Source organism: Orcinus orca, chromosome 11 (genome assembly GCF_937001465.1).
Source record: "Orcinus orca chromosome 11, mOrcOrc1.1, whole genome shotgun sequence".
Classification (NCBI taxonomy): Eukaryota; Metazoa; Chordata; class Mammalia; order Artiodactyla; family Delphinidae; genus Orcinus; species Orcinus orca.
The window spans coordinates 18,804,295-18,824,258 of record NC_064569.1 but is presented as its reverse complement, the minus strand read 5'-3'; the positions used below and the strand labels follow the sequence as shown (position 1 = coordinate 18,824,258).

The following is a 19,964-nucleotide window of genomic DNA, read 5'->3' as shown; positions in this document are numbered from 1 at the left end:
TCCCACTTGATCATGGTGTATGATCCTTTTAATGTGTTGTTGGATTCTGTTTGCTAGTATTTTGTTGAGGATTTTTGCAACTATATTCATCAGTGATATTGGTCTGTAATTTTCTTTTTTTGGAGTATCATTGTCTAGTTTTGGTATCAGGGTGATGGTGGCCTCATAGAATAAGTATAGGAGTATTCCTTCCTCTGCAATTTTTTGGAAGAGTTTGAGAAGGATGGGTGTTAGCTCTTCTACAAATGTTTGATAGAATTCACCTGTGAGGCCATCTGGTCCTGAACTTTTGTTTGTTGGAAGATTTTTAATCACAGTTTCAATTTCAGTGCTTGTGATTGGTCTGTTCATATTTTCTATTTCTTCCTGGTTCAGTCTTGGAAGGTTATACCTTTCTAAGAATTTTTCCATTTCTTCCAGGTTCTCCATTTTATTGGCATAGTGTTGCTTGTAGCAGTCTCTTAGGATGCTTTGTATTTCTGCAGTGTATGTTGTAACTTCTCCTTTTTCATTTCTAATTTTATTGATTTGAGTCCTCTCCCTCTTTTTCTTGACCAGTCTGGGTAATGGTTTATCAATTTTGTTTATCTTCTCAAAGAACCAGCTTTTGGTTTTGATCTTCGATCTTTGCTATTGTTTTCTATTTCATTTATTTCTGCTCTGATCTTTATGATTTCTTTCCTTCTTCTAAATTTGGGTTTGGTTTGTTCTTCTTCCTCTAGTTCCTTTAGGTGTAAGGTTAGATTGTTTATTTGAGATTTTTCTTGTTTCTTGAGGTAGGCTTGTATAGCTATAAACTTCCCTCTTAGAAATACTTTTGCTGCACCCCATAGGTTTTGGATCATTGTGTTTTCATTGTCATTTGTCTCTAGGTATATTTTGATTTCTTCAGTGATCCCTTGGTTATGTAGTAACATATTGTTTAGCCTCATGTGTTTGTGTTTTTATCTTTTTTTTCCCCAGTAATTGATTTGTAATCTCAAAGCGTTGTGGACAGAAAAGATGCTTGATATGATTTCAATTTTCTTAAATTTACTGAGGCTTGATTTGTGACCCAAGATGTGATCTATCCTGGAGAATGTTCTGTGCGCACTTGAGAAGAAAGTGTATTCTGCTGTTTTTGGGTGGAATGTCCTATAAATATCAATTAAATCTATCTGGTCTATTGCATCATTTAAAGTTTCTCTTTCCTTATTTATTTTCATTTTGGATGATCTGGGCATTGGTGTAAGTGGGTGTTAAATTCCCCCACCATTATTGCGTTACTGTCGATTTCCTCTTTTATAGCTGTTAGCAGTTGCCTTATGTATTGAGGTGCTCCTATGTTAGGTGCATATATATTTACAATTGTTATATCTTCTTCTTGGATTGATCCCTTTATCATTATGTAGTGTCCATCCTTGTCTCTTGTAACATTCTTTATTTTAAAGTCTATTTTATCTGATATGAGTATAGCTACTCCAGCTTTCTTTTGATTTCCATTTGCATGGAATATCTTTCTCCATCCCCTCACTTTCAGTCTGTATGTGTCCATAGGTCTGAAGTAGGTCTCTTGTAGACATTATGTATACGGATCTTGTTTTTGTATCCATTCAGCCAGTCTGTGTCTTTTGGATGGAGCATTTAATCCATTTACATTTAAGGTAATTATCGATATATATGTTCCTATTACCATTTTCTTAATTGTTTTGGGTTTGTTATTGTAGGTCTTTTCCTTCTCTTGTGTTTCCTGCCTCGAGAAGTTCCTTTAGCATTTTTGAAAAGCTGGTTTGGTGGTGCTGAATTCTCTTAGCTTTTGCTTGTCTGTAAAGCTTTTGATTTCTCCATCGAATCTTAATGAGATCCTTGCCGGGTAGAGTAACGTTGGTTGTAGGTTCTTCCCTTTCATCACTTTAAGTATATCATGTCACTCCTTTCTGGCTTGTAGAATTTCTGCTGAGAAAGCAGCTGTTAACCTTATGGGAGTTTCCTTGTATGTTATTTTCCATTTTTCCGTTGCTGCTTTAAATAATTTTTCTTTGTCTTTAATTTTTGTCAATTTGATTACTATGTGTCTCGGCATGTTTCTCCTTGGGTTTATCCTGTATGGGACTCTCTGGACTTAGGTGGCTATTTCCTTTCCCATGTTAGGGAAGTTTTCGACTATAATCTCTTCAAATATTTTCTCTGGTCCTTTCTCTGTTTCTTCTCCTTCTGGGACCCATATAATGCGAATGTTGTTGCAAGTAATGTTATCTCAGAGGTCTCTTAGGCTGTCTTCATTGTTTTTTATTCTTTTTTCTGTATTCTGTTCTGCAGCAGTGAATTCCAGCATTCTGTCTTCCAGGTCACTCTTCCATTCTTCGGCCTCAGTTATTCTGCTATTGATTCCTTCTAGTGTAGTTTTCATTTCAGTTACTGTATTGTTCATCTCTGTTTGTCTGTTCTTTAATTCTTCTAGGTGTTTGTTAAACATTTCTTGCATCTTCTCGATCTTTGCCTCCATTCTTTTTCCGAGGTCCTGGATCATCTTCAGTATCATTATTCTGAATTCTTTTTCTGGAAGGGTGTCTATCTCCACTTCATTTAGTTGTTTTTCTGGGGTTTTATTGTGTTCCTTCATCTGGTACATAGTCCTCTGCCTTTTCATCTTGTCTATGTTTTTGTGAATGTGGTTTTTGTTCCACAGGCTGCAGGATTGTAGTTCTTCTTGCTTCTGCTGTCTGCCCTCTGGTTTTTGTGAATGTGGTTTTTGTTCCACAGGCTGCAGGATTGTAGTTCTTCTTGCTTCTGCTGTCTGCCCTCTGGTGCAAGAGGCTACCTAAGAGGCTTGTGCAAGTTTCCTGATGGGAGGGACTGGTGGTGGATAGAGCTGGCTGTTACTCTGGTGGGCAGAGCTCAGTAAAACTTTAATTTGCTTGACTGCTGATGGGTGGAGCTGGGTTCCCTCCCTGCTGGTTGTTTGGCCTGAGGCAACCCAACACTTGAGCCTACCTGGGCTCTTTGGTGGGGCTAATGGCAGACTCTGGGAGGGCTCATGCCAAGGAGTACTTCCCAGAACTTCTGCTCCCAGTCTCCTTGTCCCCATGGTGAGACAGAGCCACCCCCCGCCTCTGCAGGAGACCCTCCAGCACTAGTAGGTAGGTCTGGTTCAGTCTTCCCTGGTGTCAGTGCTCCTTTACCTGGGTCCCAATGCACACACTATTTTGTGTGTGCCCTCCAAGAGTGGAGTCTTTGTTTCCCCCAGTCCTGTCAGAGTCCTGCAATCAAATCCCACTAGGCTTCAAAGTCTGATTCTCTAGGAATTCCTCCTCCCATTGCCGGAACCCCAGGTTGGGAAGTCTGACGTGGGGCTCAGAACCTTCACTCCAGTGGGTGGACTTCTGTGTTATAAGTGTTCTCCAGTCTGTGAGTCACTCACCCAGCAGTTATGAGATTTGATTTTACTGTGATTGTTCCCCCCCCCCACCATCTCATTGTGGCTTCTCCTTTGTCTTTGGATATGGTGTATCTTTTTTGGTGAGTTCCAGTGTCTTCCTGTTGATGATTGTACAGCATCTATTTGTGATTCTGGTGTTCTCACAAGAGGGAGTGAGAGCACGTCCTTCTACTCTGCCATCTTGGTTCCTACCTGATGTTTATTCTTTTTTAAATAGTTTATTTTATTGAAGTATACCTGATTTACAATGTTGTGTTAGTTTCCGGTGTACAGCAAAGTGATTCAGTTATACATATATATTCTTTTTTCATATTCTTTTCCATTATGGTTTATTACAGGATATTGAATATAGTTCCCTGTGCTATACAGTAGGACCTTGTTTAACTCTGATGTTTATCCTAATGATTACAGACAATGGTATAAAACAGGGGTCAGCAAACTATGGTTTCCCAGCCATATGCAAGCCACTGCTGGTTTTTATAAATAAAACGTTATTGGAACACAGCCATTCTCCTTCGTTTGCTTTTATTCTAACACTGCTTTCATGCTACAATGGCAGGGTTGAGTAGTTGTTACAGAGGCCATGCAGCTTGCAGTGCTTAAAATATTTACTATTTGGCTCTTTTCAGAAAAAGATTGCCGACCCCTGGCAAATAGGATAGTGCCTGTCTTATAGTAGATGTTCCATACTTGGTAGCTTTTATTTTCCTCTTATATTGTATATTGTGATATTTCTAGTTACGTAGTCTTAATTATGAGTCTGCATAGGGAATTATTCTCAAGGTGGCATTAAATAATTACCATAAATTAAAATTGGTGAAGGACATTAGAAATTATCTAGGTCTTTCCTCCCATTTTCAATTGATTCCTGTGGTCTATTTCCACACTCAGAGTCTTTGACAGTAGATCAAACCCAATACACAGAAGAGTGGCTTAACATGGGTGATCCATGCAATTTGTAAAAAAGCTTGCATTATCTGGGTCATACCTCAACTGCATATGGAAGTGATGAACTTATACAAAGAAGTACTTTTCAAGTCCTTGCTTGCGTACATGATGCAGTAGTCACAGATAGTGTGAAACTGTAATAGCTACAGTCAGTAAAAAAATCAGTGGAAGAAAAATTGCTTAATCTACTCTCACTTATAAAGCAAAAGTGAACGCTATTTTCGAAAGAATTGGCAGGTTAATTAAGAAGTCTCTTAGTGATTATGCTAAAAACGCTGACTCATTTTTAATTTAGCTTGATGTTCCTTGACATATAGATGTAACCGATGTTTGTGTGAGAAGCTTAAAATCAGGTATATGGGAAATTTGTTATACATTTTGCAGGTGATTTTTGCCCAAAAGTTAAGTGTGATTTCAAAATTGAAAGACAGATACATATATTCCAGGAATTCTATAAGGATGTACTTGAAAATGTGTGAGAATTTTCCCAAATACTCTAAAGTTTATTTTCACTAATTATAAAATAGGAATTATTATATGATCTGTTATGAGGATCAAATGAGTAGAAAGATGTAAGATGCTTAGCTTAGTCCCTAGAACATAGTAATCACTCAAAAAATTGTAGTTTCTTTCTCTGTTTCTTCAGGACACTAATTAAAGCCAGTTGAGTCTCATTTAAAACATATTTATCTTTTTCTAATTGATTTATATCATACATTGCATTCCAAATATGAAAGAACCACTCTTTGTATTTTTCAGAATATTTGATTGATGGAAATCCAAATATCAAAATGTAGGACAATGAGTGGTCATTATGACAAAACAGGAATCTAATCAAATTTTTTGCATATTTATATGTCATAACATCTTTTAAATAAAGAAATAGTAACATAAAAGATGTGACTTCAGGAAACTGTGTTTTGTTTCATTTTGCAAGGAATAAAATAAACAATGAATATTTTGCATTCATGTTGTGCTAACCATTATTAGAGAAACACCACTGTTCTAGTATATTAAGAAAGTTAAAGGAAGTTATTTGAGTAGCCTTAATTCATTTCTACTATTATTAACGTAGTTAAATATGTTTCCTATGAAGAAGTTTATTGGCCATAGACAAGGTTCAGTTATTATTAGCACACATGCACATGGTAGAGGCTGTAAAATTGTTGAAATATTTTCTTAAATCTCAGCACATGAATACCACTTACAAATGATGGCAGAGAAATGATACATGATCTTATTATCAGCCCAGTGGATGATTTCAGATCATTCAAAATATTGCATGCTGAATCAAGTGGTTTTACAGGTACTCTTGTGTGTGAAAAAATCCTTACTGTATAGACAAGCTAAGAAGTCAATACTATGAACTCAGAAAAAAACTCAGGAAAAGAAACTTAGAAAAAAAATTAAAAGAATTTTCAGTTCACATTTACCAGAAAATGCTGAGGCTAATCAACAACTCCACAGACTTATTAAAAATACATTCACATCTTGCTACTTATTTTGATCAAAGGAACCCCAAGTTCAGTGAAAATGAACAACTGGGCATATGAAGAGCTGAAAAAAGTATTTCTTGGTTTAGCAACAGAAGAGTCAGCGGGATGATTAAGACAATGAGATCAAACTTATATTAGTTTGACAATCATATTTTAGGCTACTTGGAAAATTCCTAGGTCATTTAAAATTTGAATATTCTGAGTGTCATGGTCTAGACCTTATTTCAGAAAATTAATTAAAACATGCCTGAATTTTTAAAACCCAATAACCTAACAACCAGAACTTTTCAGCTGGAAGATCACATTTCAGAATTTCTCAGTTCTGATCACAATGAATATCAAATGAATAAAGTGAAAAGAAAGGCAGCAGGCAGCATATTTAAAACCCTCAGTGCTGCAAGAAAAAAAAATTAGTGTTACTTAGTGCAAATATTTCATATTGTCAATTTAAAAGCCATGTGCACTCTGTAACAATGTTTCTGAGTTCATCTGATCATACATTGAACTTCTGCACTCCAATCTCTTAATAATTTGTTTTACTCTTACACCCAGATTTTATGCGAAAGATGCTTTACTCTTTTAGTTACCTAAAGACCAGCCTTAAGATGAGACTCATTGGGGCTTCCCTGGTGGCGCAGTGGTTGAGAGTCCGCCTGCCGATGCAGGGGACACGGGTTCGTGCCCCGGTCTGGGAAGATCCCACATGCCGCGGAGCGACTGGGCCCGTGAGCCATGCCTGCTGACCGTGCGCGTGCGGAGCCTGTGCTCCACAACAGGAGAGGCCACAACAGTGAGAGGCCCGCGTACCACACACACAAAAAAAAGATGAGACTCACTGAAGAGCAATGCTCTGGAATCTTCATTCCAATAAGCTTGAAAAATTGGCACGACTCTAAGTCAGTTTTGTACTTCTACTTCTCGAAGAAAAGGAATTCCACTTCCCAGAGAGAGGTATAGAAATGCTGTTCATCATAATTAGGGCTGTGTAACAAGAAATGTGAGGCATAAACATATTTACTGAAAAATGTAAATATTGCAACAAAGTGGGTTGGGCACCTGGGTCTCATCTGGATTTCCCTAGAACCAGTTCTAGTACACAGGTAAACACAGGTGTAGATCTTTTCAAACTTGCAGTATGTGATTCTAAAATTACATGCTAAATCATCTTGTAATGGCCACTTCAATCAACAGCTGCACGAGCCTCAAAAATTAATTAGAACACAATTACTTTTGGCAATACGTGAGGAAGTTTGTATATACGCACACATACAGGCATATATGTAAAATAAAAATATATACCTGGAGAGAAAAACTTTTTAGAAAATTATGGTAATAGGGATATAGAAACAGATAAACCAAAATGGAATGGAGGGATGGTAGGGAATCCGTGGAAGAGAAATCACTTCTAGATGATGATTAAAAGAAAAAGTGGTGAAAAATAGAAGTGTGAAGTGGCTCCGTAATACTGTTTACTTACTCAGAAAGGTTGCATGTCTAAATTGAAGATGCCTCTTTATTGGCTAAGAGGAGAGTGAGCTTTATGCTATCAGGACTTCTTTCATGGCCTTCTTCCCATGATTCTATGCAGTATATCAAAGCACTGAGCTGGGAGTCACAACCTTTCACAGCTGGGAGTCACAACCTTGGAGGCTGAGTTCCAAGGTTCTTGGTACACACACACTTTCCAGAATTAGCTCTCCATGGACCCCAGTGCATATAAGAATGCTTAAAGATTTGAAAAGCCACCATGAAGTAGGATTTGTGCTTTCCCAAGTGAGGCTTCTAATTGACTTCATGATACCTAATTTACTGGTAATTCAGAAAAATCCTGTGTAGTCTAACATTTTAATACTGATCACTGCAGATAAGGGTGATATAAATTTGGAGATGTTGAAATTCCACAATGAACACAGAGATGGAAACAGAACTTAGTACAACTTTTTACATGGTAGATGCCATTTAACTAAATAACTACAGCTTATGTCAACAATGGGAGGGCCTTGGAGGAAAGAGGATGGTGAGAGATGCAGGTGAAAATTCCAAAAGTATGTTCAAAGTGAGCCGTTACTATTTAATGAATCTACGGCCTCCCAGGCCAGCCTCCTATCATGACCTAATACAGTGTTCACACATCCTTTATGCTAAGTAACAAAAGTTGGCAATTTTAACGGGCTGGGGCTTCCTCTGACCACTGGCAGGGGCCAGGGTGTAGGGATACCACTGCCCTAAGAATGTTGCGTATTTAAAACAAGTATCCCAAAGACATACCAGCCCATGAATTTTATAATGAAGTAAAACTCAAACTTCAAGCTATGGGGCTTCCAATACCGTCAATATTTATGGGGCCAAATAACAGCACTTCCTAGCTGATCACTGAACTGAAGTCACTCTGTCTTTCACACAGAAGTGGGGAGAACTTTGGAGCTCTTCCTTGGGAATCCTTTGGTCCCATAAAAGTCTACTGAAAAAAAAAATCAATGAGTCCATCCTATCACTTCATCAGACACACCCAGCAATGTTAGAATTTTCTCAGCTCCTGACTTCCTGCTTTTACTAAAGTACATGGATGATTAGTGGCGTAGGCCTTTTGGATGTTCACTCACACTGCCGTCAGATGCTTCTCATTCCCTTCATGACTTCCTCCAGGTTCTGTTTTTATTTCTAGGTAAATTACTCAAATGAGTTGTTCATACAGTTAACGTCCCTCCCACTTCCCGCCCCTGTCCAAAGCCAAGTATAATAGTCCTGCCTTTGCACACTTTGCCACCCCGTAGTCAATTTCTTGTTGAAACAACATGGCAGCAGTTTTTGACTCAACAAAATGGGTAATGTGTCATAAAATAGTTTTAAATGAGAAATAGAGATCTGTATTCTAGTCATTCCTCCATCAATGAGGGATGCTGTGACCTTTGGAAAGTTGCTCAATTTTCCCCTGATTTGATTCTATAAAATACAAATTGTAATAGGCTTTATTTCATGATGTCACAGGAATATCCGTATATGTATATATGTGTGTGTGTATATATATATATATATATATATATATATATAGGCATCAGATCTGTGATGATCCTTTAAGTAGTTTTAAAATTTATTCATTTAAATTAAATGATTACTTTTCAAATTTCAGACCTCTCAATTCACCAAATGATTTCACCTTTAAAAAAAGGAGTTTATTTTTTTGAAAATACAGATTTTATTTTTTTGCTTTTCCTAAGTATGTCAGAGTTAGTTTGTGGACAGATAAGTCTTATGAGCCCCAGAGACTATAATCAAAAAACAAAACATTTGCAGTAGGTTGGTACTGAAACCTGCTGTTCTCTCTCCCAGTTTTTCCGATGTACTTCAAATGTTCAAATGTTTAGCAGGCTCGGATAACTTAATCAATGAAGCTCTTATTTTTGGCATTCTCACATTCCAAATTAAAATTACATTATATTTTTTTGGGAAAACCCCCCACCAGTACCATCTGTGAATTGAATGGTGTCATTACATCAAAGTACTGCAATTAGAACAATAGGGTAAAATTAATGCCAATGTTAAGTACAGATGTGCCAGATATGATGGGTAGTTGATACACAATTCAAATTGACAACCACGTGCAATGTGGAAAGTATCCAGGCATAACCCCAGATCCAGTTGGCCAATGGATGTCATGATTGCCTCACAGAGAACATATTTAAAAGAGATTTATTTGGCAGTAAGAAAAAGTTAGTTTCAAAAGACCGTAGTCTATCCTAGGTTACTCATACAAAGCTTTTATTATCTCAGGGTAAAAATGGGCCCACAGAAGATAATCCAAAGGGAACATAACATTCCGTAGCCAGAGAAAAAAATTCCCATTTTTTTCAGGAATATAACATTTGGTATTTTCATTACATGGCAGATCATATGGCATTATTAGTCTGATGGTGCTGCGTTTTCATTTTTGTAGCTGTGACAAACTATTAGCTTTTGCATGCAATGGGGGTTTCTTAGTATAGGTTAATAGGATAATACATTTTATTATTTAGGTTCACCATCTGTAAACTCAAATTTTTAGAATGGGTGATCATGGGCTAGAATTCTCTTCAGTTTAGGATGTTCTAATGTTTGGTATGAATGTTAATGCTAACATGATGGTTTTACTTACACAGTCATAAGATGTTTAATCTCTGTCATTTCATGTTGATGTGTTTGACAAAATGTGGTATTAAAAGAAGAGATGTAAGTTGTTCAATGTGTAAGAGTATTGATGAGGCCCTGGGCTATCTCTATCTGCTCCTTTTTTTTTTTACTTTCTTGACAATTTCTTTACTTGAAATGTACAAAGCAGTTGAGCATAGTTTCTAAACAAAGAAGAACTTCTAACAGGGAATATGTAAACATTACGTATTCTCCTTCCTTATTGCAATATGTAAACATTCTGGGAAAAGGACGCACAGATCTTGGGGACATTTGCTCAGGAGCCACAAGGATCACAGCCTACTAATTCCATGTTTCCCACAAGAATGACAAATTGTTCTTCATTGTCTTCAGGGTATTCAGGGGCCATGGAGAATACTAGGGGCCCTGAAGACTCCCCAAACTATTCACAAACAGTATTGTTTCTCAAATTTGCATAATATACTGCGACAGCCGCCTCTAAGATGACCCCCAATCACCCTTGCCTCCTGGTATTCATACCCTTGCGTTGTCCATCCCACAGTGAATCAGGTCTCTATCAGCTCTTAACTACAAATGGTAAATAGCATTTTTTATGTTACAATAATTTTGCTACTAGATCCAGAAATTTTTAGCAACAAATTTAAAACATTATTTTGTGAATAGGCATAATTAGCCTATAAGCCTCATAGCAGCAGCTTTTATTTAAGCAAATAAGTTTTGAAAATGAGACAATATTTATAAAGCAAGGACGGCAGCTGCTAAGTCAACAATTATATGGAGGTATCAACTGATGTGTTTCTGTTCATGAAGGCTATCTTGAACTGAGGTCAGGATATTTTTCCATGGAACAAAATATTGCAGTCCAAGAATAATGGCATATCCATGTTGTTTTCTGAAATGCCACATTTCCACATTCTTTTCCTGCATTATTGCTCAATTTTCTCCGTCTTTTTTTTTTTTCCTGGAATTTATTCCTCTTTAATGCTGAATATAAAATCTGAGATTTCACCAATGCCTTTAGAGAAAAATGCATACAAACCGAAATCTAAAAACAATAATTTTGCAGATCAAAATGGACTCTGACACTTTAGAAAAGATGTTACATGAAAAGCATTTCTAGAAAAAGCAAAACCCTATACAGCAAAATCAAATTAAAAAACAAAACAAAACAAACCAGAAAGAGGCTTTGGTACCTTTCAACAACAGAGGACAAAAGTAAGTTTAGTTCATTATTAAATTCATGTAATATAAAAACATCTATGTGGGAGTGTTGAATAAATCTATAAAACAGAAACAAATCTAAAATATATTAGAGCCTGAGAGAAAAAAAAAATCTTCCTTTTCTCCTCTTTGATTTTAATAGAATACCAGAATCTGGAAAAACAAGTACTTCCCCAACTAAATTTTCTTCTGGTCTGCATATACCTAGCAGGATGGCATTCTGTATTTTATCTCATTTTAAAATGGCATAATTTGATTTTTAGCAGCACATTTTCTTTGCCCCAACAAGCCTAGTATAGGAAATAAAAATTCTGTCTTAAAATGCTCTTGATATTACACCTATGTCTGCAATTCCCATCCACTTCTTTCCTAGATTTTTAAGACTGTGATTCTCCAGATCTAAAGGTAGCTAGTTAAAGAAGGGATGAAGAAAACCATTACATGTTTGGAATTCAGCTGGTAAAACACAAGTAAGGACACAGTATTCTCTGAACATGGTGTGGTCCCAGAGGGCAATACCTTAGGACTCTGCAGAGCCTGGGTACTGAGGGAAATGCCACACAATGTGCTTCTAGCTCGCTCATAACAAGTACAATACCAGTTGAAGCTGGTCTCTCCTATTTCTTTGTTGCTCCAAAAAAAAAAAAGAAAGAAAGAAAGAAAATGTGGGGTGGGGTAGATGATCTGTAACTGTGGTAAATAATTTAGCACTCCTATTCATCTAGTCTGTTTAGGACAGCCATACTGGGCCTACTACAACCAGAGTAATTCAGAAGTTTTGAGACAAACAATTCTGAGTAGCTTTCTTGGTCTAGCAAGTATTGTATTGATCCTACAACCCCAAGACTCAATCTTACCAAGTTGCTTCTTGGTACTCACTGGCAAGAGTAGACAAAATGTAAGTTAGACCGTTGCAACATTAACTTTTTAAAAATTGCTGTATCTTAAGAAATTCTAAGTCTTCTTAGACTTTAACACAATATGCAGTTCAAAAAAAATTTCCTGGATAGTCCCTGGGATTTATCAAGTGGAATTTGACCTGGATCGTATTTAATGCCAACTAAGCAGTTATAACCATGATTTTACAGCAGCTTTCGTGGGAGAGAAAATTGTGGATTATGTATCTGTTCCAGTCATATAGGAATCAGTGGCATGCTTTTCTTCTGGCTGTAGTCCTGGGATGCAAATCTCAGGCTGGGATGTCAGCTTTAGCATTCAACAAGTTCTTTAGAATAGGAGGGAGAGAGAACACAGGTGACAGGGACTAAATTCTTCTGTTCTTTCCATTTCTTATACACTTCCTGCTCAGAATCTAAAGGGCAGGTTCACCATCAGGTTGCTGGGAATAGCAGAATATCTTAGGCAACCCTCTGAATTTATTCTATTCAAGACTATTCCCAAGTTTGGCAACTAGAAACTCTAAAACTGTGAGCAGGGACAAAGATGCAGAAAAGGAGCCTTTGCCCTAATGAAGTCGACAGGTTCAGTGTTTATCAGCAACCACTCCAAAGGAAGGAGAGATTTCACATGCCAAGTACAATTCAGAGTGAGTCTCTGACAGCCCCTTTCTGGTATGTACTCTGTTCTGAAATATCACTGGTGTTCATATATGGAATGAAAACACGTATCTATGTTACTCTGAAAATCTGGGACTGTGCATTGGCCAGAGATATGAGCTGGCAGAGTCAGAGGACCAATGAAAAGTAACACAGGAAAAAAATTAAATTGTGCAGCAATATTAGTATCTTTTAATTTGCCTCATCAAGGTTTCACAAAATATATTTAACCGAGATCTTCCTTTCTCGAAAAATATGATCCCTTCGCAAAATATATAAACAGCTATTAGTTAAGGGAGCTGCGTTTAAAAATATATGTGCACTTACGCATAAATAAGTTGCTAAAGTTCCTAAAGCTGAAATGCTTTCAGGTACGAGTCAGATTATGTCTCTATAAATTAATTGTCAGTGCACCTCTTTAAACATATCTTTTAAGCAATCTTACACATTAGGTGAAACTTTTCCTTTGTAAGTGATAAAGGAGCATGTATTTTTTAAAAGAGCAATTCTTTTCATCCCTGTCACTCGGTTCTGATCACACACTGCTGCAACAGTGATTTCTGGAAACATCTGTAGAGGCTTGGAGGATTTATGGGGGTAAGAATTTCCATTACCAAAAGGAGGCTAGAACATCTAACTTTTTCTTCAGTTATGACAAGCACTGGAATAGTGATGTTCGTGAATCTGCAGCAAAGATCTTTAGCCCTTTGTCAACCAACATTGCTTTTTTTCTTTCTGATCAAAATATTCTAATAGCCTGGCAGACTAATTTCAAGGATACCACCTTGGCAGCCTGAAGAGAAGCAGGTCTCAGCAATCCTGGCATCAACTACAACCCAGGGCAGATCCAGTACTTTCTCTCTGATGGTGCCACCTGCTTATCACTCAGTTATTCAGGAAGCACACCTGTAACAGGTGACTACCTCCGGGTGAGTGAGGCAACTGCAGGCAATTCTGAAAACAAGAAAAAAACCCACCATGGTCCTGATTTGGTTTAAAGCACTCATGCAATCCCATCAGACCCATGTCTTCCCCAAACACCTTTTCCATGGCAAGCAAAGTTACTGATAATGCATGTGGCTTCTGTCACACTGATGCATTATGTAAGCAGGTGTGTGCTGAGTACCAGGGGCGCTGCAAAATGCATCTCCGTCCTCTTCCACTTGTCTTCGCTAAGGTTCTTCCTTTGATGCCAACTGTGATTTCAGGCCTAAGAATGAAAAGACTGTGTTGCTTTCCTTGGATTCAAATAAACTGTCATAGTCTGCACAGTATCGGTCACCATTAAATATCTGAGGTGGCAGAGGGTTGCCCTGAACAGGCTCCTTCTCCGGGGGGATGTTTTTGTACATCCACTGCCTCTGCTCTTCTGACATCGTGATGTCCACCTCCTCAGACTTTATCTTGTTGGCTTCCAGAAATCTAACCACATCCTGCTGCTTCTTCTTTATCGTCACGAAGCCCGAGGAGGAGGCGGTGAACACGCGGACGACCATCCTCTCGCCAGGCACAGCGCTCCAGTCTCCCGGTCTGCAGATCAATTTTCTCAGTCTTAAACAAAGTTTAGAGTGGAAAAGGGAACATAAAATAATGGAAACAAAGGATACCAAGAGGCGTAAAGTCTCATCTTTTCACCACCCATTGTTACTAATCTTAAAATTTATCAAAATTCACTTTGTAAGTAGTAGTAGAGTATATCATAACCTATATTGCCTAATATTTCCCCCAGTCAAATACAGTGTTCTTAAATGGCAAAAAAATACTAGGTTAATTTTTAATAACTTAGCATAATATATACTTGTTGAGAACATAGTATATACAAGGGGTTGTAGATAAACAGTGTTGACTCAAACTGCTCTCAATGTGATTATCATCTTATAAGAGGTCCCAAATAACTATAGGCAAAGCAAAAATGAAAGGAGTCACATAAGAGAGATAAGGAGTTTTAATGAGGGAAAAGTCACTTTAGGTTGGAGGGATCAGGACCCTACATAGTACAGGGGACAGTATTGGCTGAGTAGATGGCGAACCCCTGGTAGGGGAAACAGAATGAGCAAACCTAGAAAAAAGTCAGGAATCAAGAATTATTTGTTCATTCAACAAGGTGAGACATGGAAGTGGCTTGGATTAAGATGGCAGAGGTGAGGCTCTGACTCAGGAAAGACTGATTGTGGAGGCTGAAGAATCGGCTGATTATTAAGATGTGAGGTGTGAGAGATGAGGAAAAGTTAAGTTTGATTGCAATTACAATTTAGTGCAGATGAAACCCAAAGAACAAATGTTATGGTAGAAAGAAAAGACCAGAAGTATGATTTGTATCAGCTCTGGAGGTCCCTGAATACCTTGACTATCCTCTTTTAGCTTCACCTAAAAAAGATATTCACAGTTCAGTTTACTGGGAAGGACTCTGTAGAGATGACCTTAATGACAACCAGAACCCTGGATACAAACAATGTCAGGGATAAATTATTCTCTGCATCCTCTCTTTGTTTGACTCTTTATGGCCTTTATTCTCTAGGACAGCTTATCCATATGGCAGGAAGTTTCAAGCTCACAGCCTTGCAATACTGAGATCAAAGGGGAAAGAAGAACATTTCCTCAGCTCTTATTTGAAAAATTCAGGGAAGGACACTGAGTGGTCACATGACTATACCTGAACCATTTACTATAAACTGTTGTGAATCATATATTCATCCCACTGAGCAATGAGCAGCCCACATTCCTCTACAGAAGCACCCACCTAGTATGAGTGGGCATTTTCCAGAAGAATGGAACAGGGGGAGAGGCAGGCAAAATATTAACTCTTAAAGTTAAGTGAGACTTAAGCCTGAAATACTTTATATATATGCAAATAATATATGATATATAAGTGCATTATATATATGTTATACAGTACATTATATACATGGTATATATAATTTATACATAATGTATATAAGCCTGTTATTGTTTTTACTCCTTCCATCTAAAGATAATCCCTCTAGCAGATCACAATTTTGCTCATTCACTTGAGGAAATTGCTCTATCAATTCTCTCCATCATCAATTTTCTCCTGTCTATGGGATCTTTCTCATCACCATTATTCTTCCATCTTAAAAATAAGTTTCCCTTGACCCCATATTCCTCATCAGCCATTCCCCTTTTCCTCTGTTCGCCTTTAAGACAAAATTTCTTGAAACAATTATCTTTACTCTGACTTCAAGTTCTCTGGTTTTATTCTCTCTTAAGCCCATTCCACTCAGGTTTCTGTCCTTCACCAATGTAACACTTAAGAATTTCACCAATGACCTTCATACTGACAAATTCATTGACCAATTCTTAGACCTTATCTTATTTGACCCCTCAGTAATATTTACTGCATCATTCCCTCTTTCTTGCTACTTTTGCCTTGTTTTTCATGGCTTATTGAATCTTCTTCTTAGAGTTTTTTGTCAGTTTCCTTTGATAGCTCTTGCTTATTGTCAATTACTTACTTTTAGGGAGCCCAGTGGCTCCAACCTTGGTCCTCTTTTTCTTCTCTGCTTAAACTTACTCCCTTGATGATCTCATCAAGTCTCATGGCTTTAAACTTCACTGCTGGCACTAAAACTTATATCTTTAGCTATTATCTCTTCTCTGAATTCTAGACCCATGTGTCACACTGCCTACTCAACACCTCTATGTAGATGTCCAAAATATCTTAAATTAACATGTACTTACTTAAACTACTTAATCTTCCATCCCAAACCTACTTACCCACTGTTATGGGCTCAGTTGTGTCCCAGACCCTCTGACTCCCAACCCCAATTCAGATGTGGAAGTCTTAACCTGAATGTGATTGTTCACATTCTGAATGTGATACTTCTGAATGTGATTGTATTTGAAGATAGGGCTTTTAAAAACGTTATTAAGGTAAAATGAGGTCCTATGGGTTGGCCCTAATCCAATCTGACTGTTGTCCTTATAAGAAGAGGAGATTAGGATACACAGAGAGACACCAGACATGTGTGCAAAGAAGAAGGACCATGTGAACACAAAGAGAATAGAGCAAGCCTGAGATGACTCAGAAGAAACCAAACCTGCTGACACCTGGATCTCAGACTTCCATCCACCAGAACTGTGAGAATATACATTTCTATTGTTCAAATTCACAGTCTTTCCTAAGTCAGTTCATAATAACTCTATTCTTTTTTTTTTTTATAACTACTATATTGGACAGCACAGGTCTAAAGTATGACCATGGGAATCAGTGGTAGGATAGAGAGACCAGGGTGTTGGAAGGATCACCTATGTGAATACTAGAATCTCCAAGAATGTTTTTCAGTCACCAAAAAGAACATGTTAGACCTATACGTAATGAGTCGGAAAGATCTCCAAGACATATATTGAAGGGAAAATTAATTTCTAGTATAATATGTATGGATAATACTATTTATTAAAAAATATGTAAGTTACAAAAGAATACTACAAGGAAAAAGAAGTGCTAACTTGATAATGATAACTCTATTCTTTTTGCCCAGGCCCAACACTTTGGAGTTTTCCTAGACTTTTTTTTCCCTCTCATATTTTATGTTCTGTCCATCCAGAAATCCTGTTGTCTCTAAATTCAGAGCAGAATCTGACTACTTCTCACTAGCTCTTGTACTACTATCTTGGTTCAGATCACCATCATCTCTTGCCTTGATTATTGCAGTGGCCTTTTAACTGGTTATCTCACTTATATCCTTGTCCCCTTGCAGTCTATTCTTCACACCTCAGGGGACTGATATTTTAAAAAGGAAATTTAAAAAAAAATGTCAGCTTGGAATTGGGGCAAGAGGAATTAGATGCAGGTAGTCAAAAGGTGCAAACTTCCAATTAAAAGATAAATAAGTACTAGGGATATAATGTACAACATGATAAAAATAACTAACATGGCTGTGTGGTACATGTGAAAGTTGTTAAGAGAGCAAATCCTAAGGGGTCTCATCACAAGGAAAAATATTTTTTATTTCTTTAATGTTGTACCTATATGAGATTATGGATGTTCACTAAATCTATTGTAGTAATCATTCCATGATGTATGTAAGTCACATCGTTATATACCTTAAACTTATACAGTGTTGTATGTCAATTATATCTCAATAAGACTAGAAGAAAAATTAGTCATTTCTCTGCTCATAGTTTTGTATTAACTCCCCATTTTCACTCAGAGCAAAAGTCAAAACCTTTACACTTGCCATTAAGGCCCTAGAATATCTCTAACCACCACCCTTTACAATTCTGACCTCATTTTCTGCTACTTTCTCTTCACTCTGCTCTAACAATGTTGGCATCTTTGCTAATCCATGAACACTCTAGGCATGCTCCAGCCTTAGGGCTTTGCACTAGCTGTTGTACCTGCTAAAATGCTCTTCTTTCAAAATATCTTATCCTCCCTCATTTTCTTTAAGTCTTTGCTCAAATGCCACCTCAGTGAGACCTCCCACCCTACATTATGCTGAATAAAACTTCCTTCTACCACCTGTACTACCAACACAACTTATGTTGCTATTCGTTTTCCTCTTACATACTATATAGTTTTTTACTTATAGTATTTTAAAATTTATTTTTGTATTCCTCTTCTAGAACACAAACTCCACCAAAGCCACGATTTTTCATCTGTTTTGTTTGCCAGCTGCCTTGAATGACATCTGCCACATAGTAGGTGATTGACAAATCTTTGTAGGGTAAATAAATGAACTGAATATAAGATATAAACAGATGTTAATAAAATAACACCCGGCTTGAGAAATAAAACATTATTAACACTTTGAAGCCCTCCATGCACTCATTACACTCACTTTCTTCTCCACTTCCAGAGTTTGAACACAAGCAGAGTTTTGTATTTATCATTTCTTTGAACATCTTCATAGTATACCACTTATGTAGACATGCCTAGATAAGATGCATCCTTTACTTTACACGTATTTTAAATTGAAAACATGTATCTTACTTACTCTTTTGCTCAACATTGTTTGTGAGTTTCATCTGTGTTGATATTGGGGTAGAGTATTCATTTCTAATGCTGTATTTTTCTATTAAATGAGTTCATCACAATTTTTTAAAAGTCTTAGATATTTGACTTATTTTTATGTTTGTACATGTCTCCTGGTACATGTATGCAATACAAGCATTTCTTGAGACTATATTGTAAGAAGTGGGATTGGCTGGCCCAAGATTTCCCTGTGAGCCACAAGATAGATTTTTTAAAATTCTACCCTTTCTTTAAGGGAATACTATTAAGAGATCTGGCTTTTTCTGGGATCCTAGTTTAGTTTTCCTGCCTTATATGGGCTAAAGGTCATAGCAGTTTATTTCCTGATATTGACAAATAACTCAACTCCTGCTTCCCATCCTGTTTCCTGATCAGATTTCAGTTTTCTCTTCATTTTGGTTTAACTTATTTTCTTTTAAGCTTAGAAATGCATTATCAATGTTGGTTATTGACTCTTATCCAGAACTTCTACATGTCTTAAATAGAGTTTTTTCAGAGTACCTTGTCTGCCATATTGCAAGAAGCAGCAGTAAGCTTAAACTTTCATACTTAATTTAAAAACTGTCACATATTGGTTGTTTGGGTGCTCTTATTTAGGATAGGGTAAATGTTATATAATAACAACTGTGTTTGGGAATATTAATATAGCAATAGCAGCTGGCATAAAGGAGCTATTGATAATGAAATGTGACTTTTTTATATATCTAGTACTATATTAAAAATTATCAGATCATCAGGGACAAAGATGGATGTTTTAATAAATGCTGTTGTGACAAATGGAAAGCCATTTTTATAAAGATAAAATTGGATTTATGCCTCACATCATACACAAAAATAAACTCTGAAAGCATAGAAGGTCTAAGTATAAAAATAAAACCATACGTGTAGAAAAAGTAGGTGAATTTCTTTAGAACCTGATGAGAAAGAAAAAGCTTTCTAACTATAACTCAAAATCCAGTTCAATATTGCTAAATTTAAATATCTAAAAAAAAATTTGGGGCATGGCAAAAATCATCAGAGGCAAAATACAAATGGCAAACTGGGAGAAAACATTTACAATGTATGTCACACATCGAAGGCTAATATTCCTAATATATAAAGAACTTTTTACAAATTGAGAAAACAGGAAATTAACAAAAAATGATATAAAAGTAGCCTGTAAACATATGGAAATATTTCCAACT

At 36.9% G+C, this 19,964-nt stretch overlaps 1 protein-coding gene across 1 annotated transcript; it reads right to left on the bottom strand.

Moving 5' to 3' along the window:
- Positions 1-13,429: 13,429 nt before the first annotated feature.
- LOC101283990 (SH3 domain-binding glutamic acid-rich-like protein 2) lies at positions 13,430-14,311 on the bottom strand. Its single transcript, XM_033430331.2, has one exon. The coding sequence runs from the start codon at positions 14,279-14,281 to the stop codon at positions 13,958-13,960; it is 324 nt and encodes a 107-aa protein (XP_033286222.1). The 5' UTR covers positions 14,282-14,311; the 3' UTR covers positions 13,430-13,957.
- Positions 14,312-19,964: the final 5,653 nt, after the last annotated feature.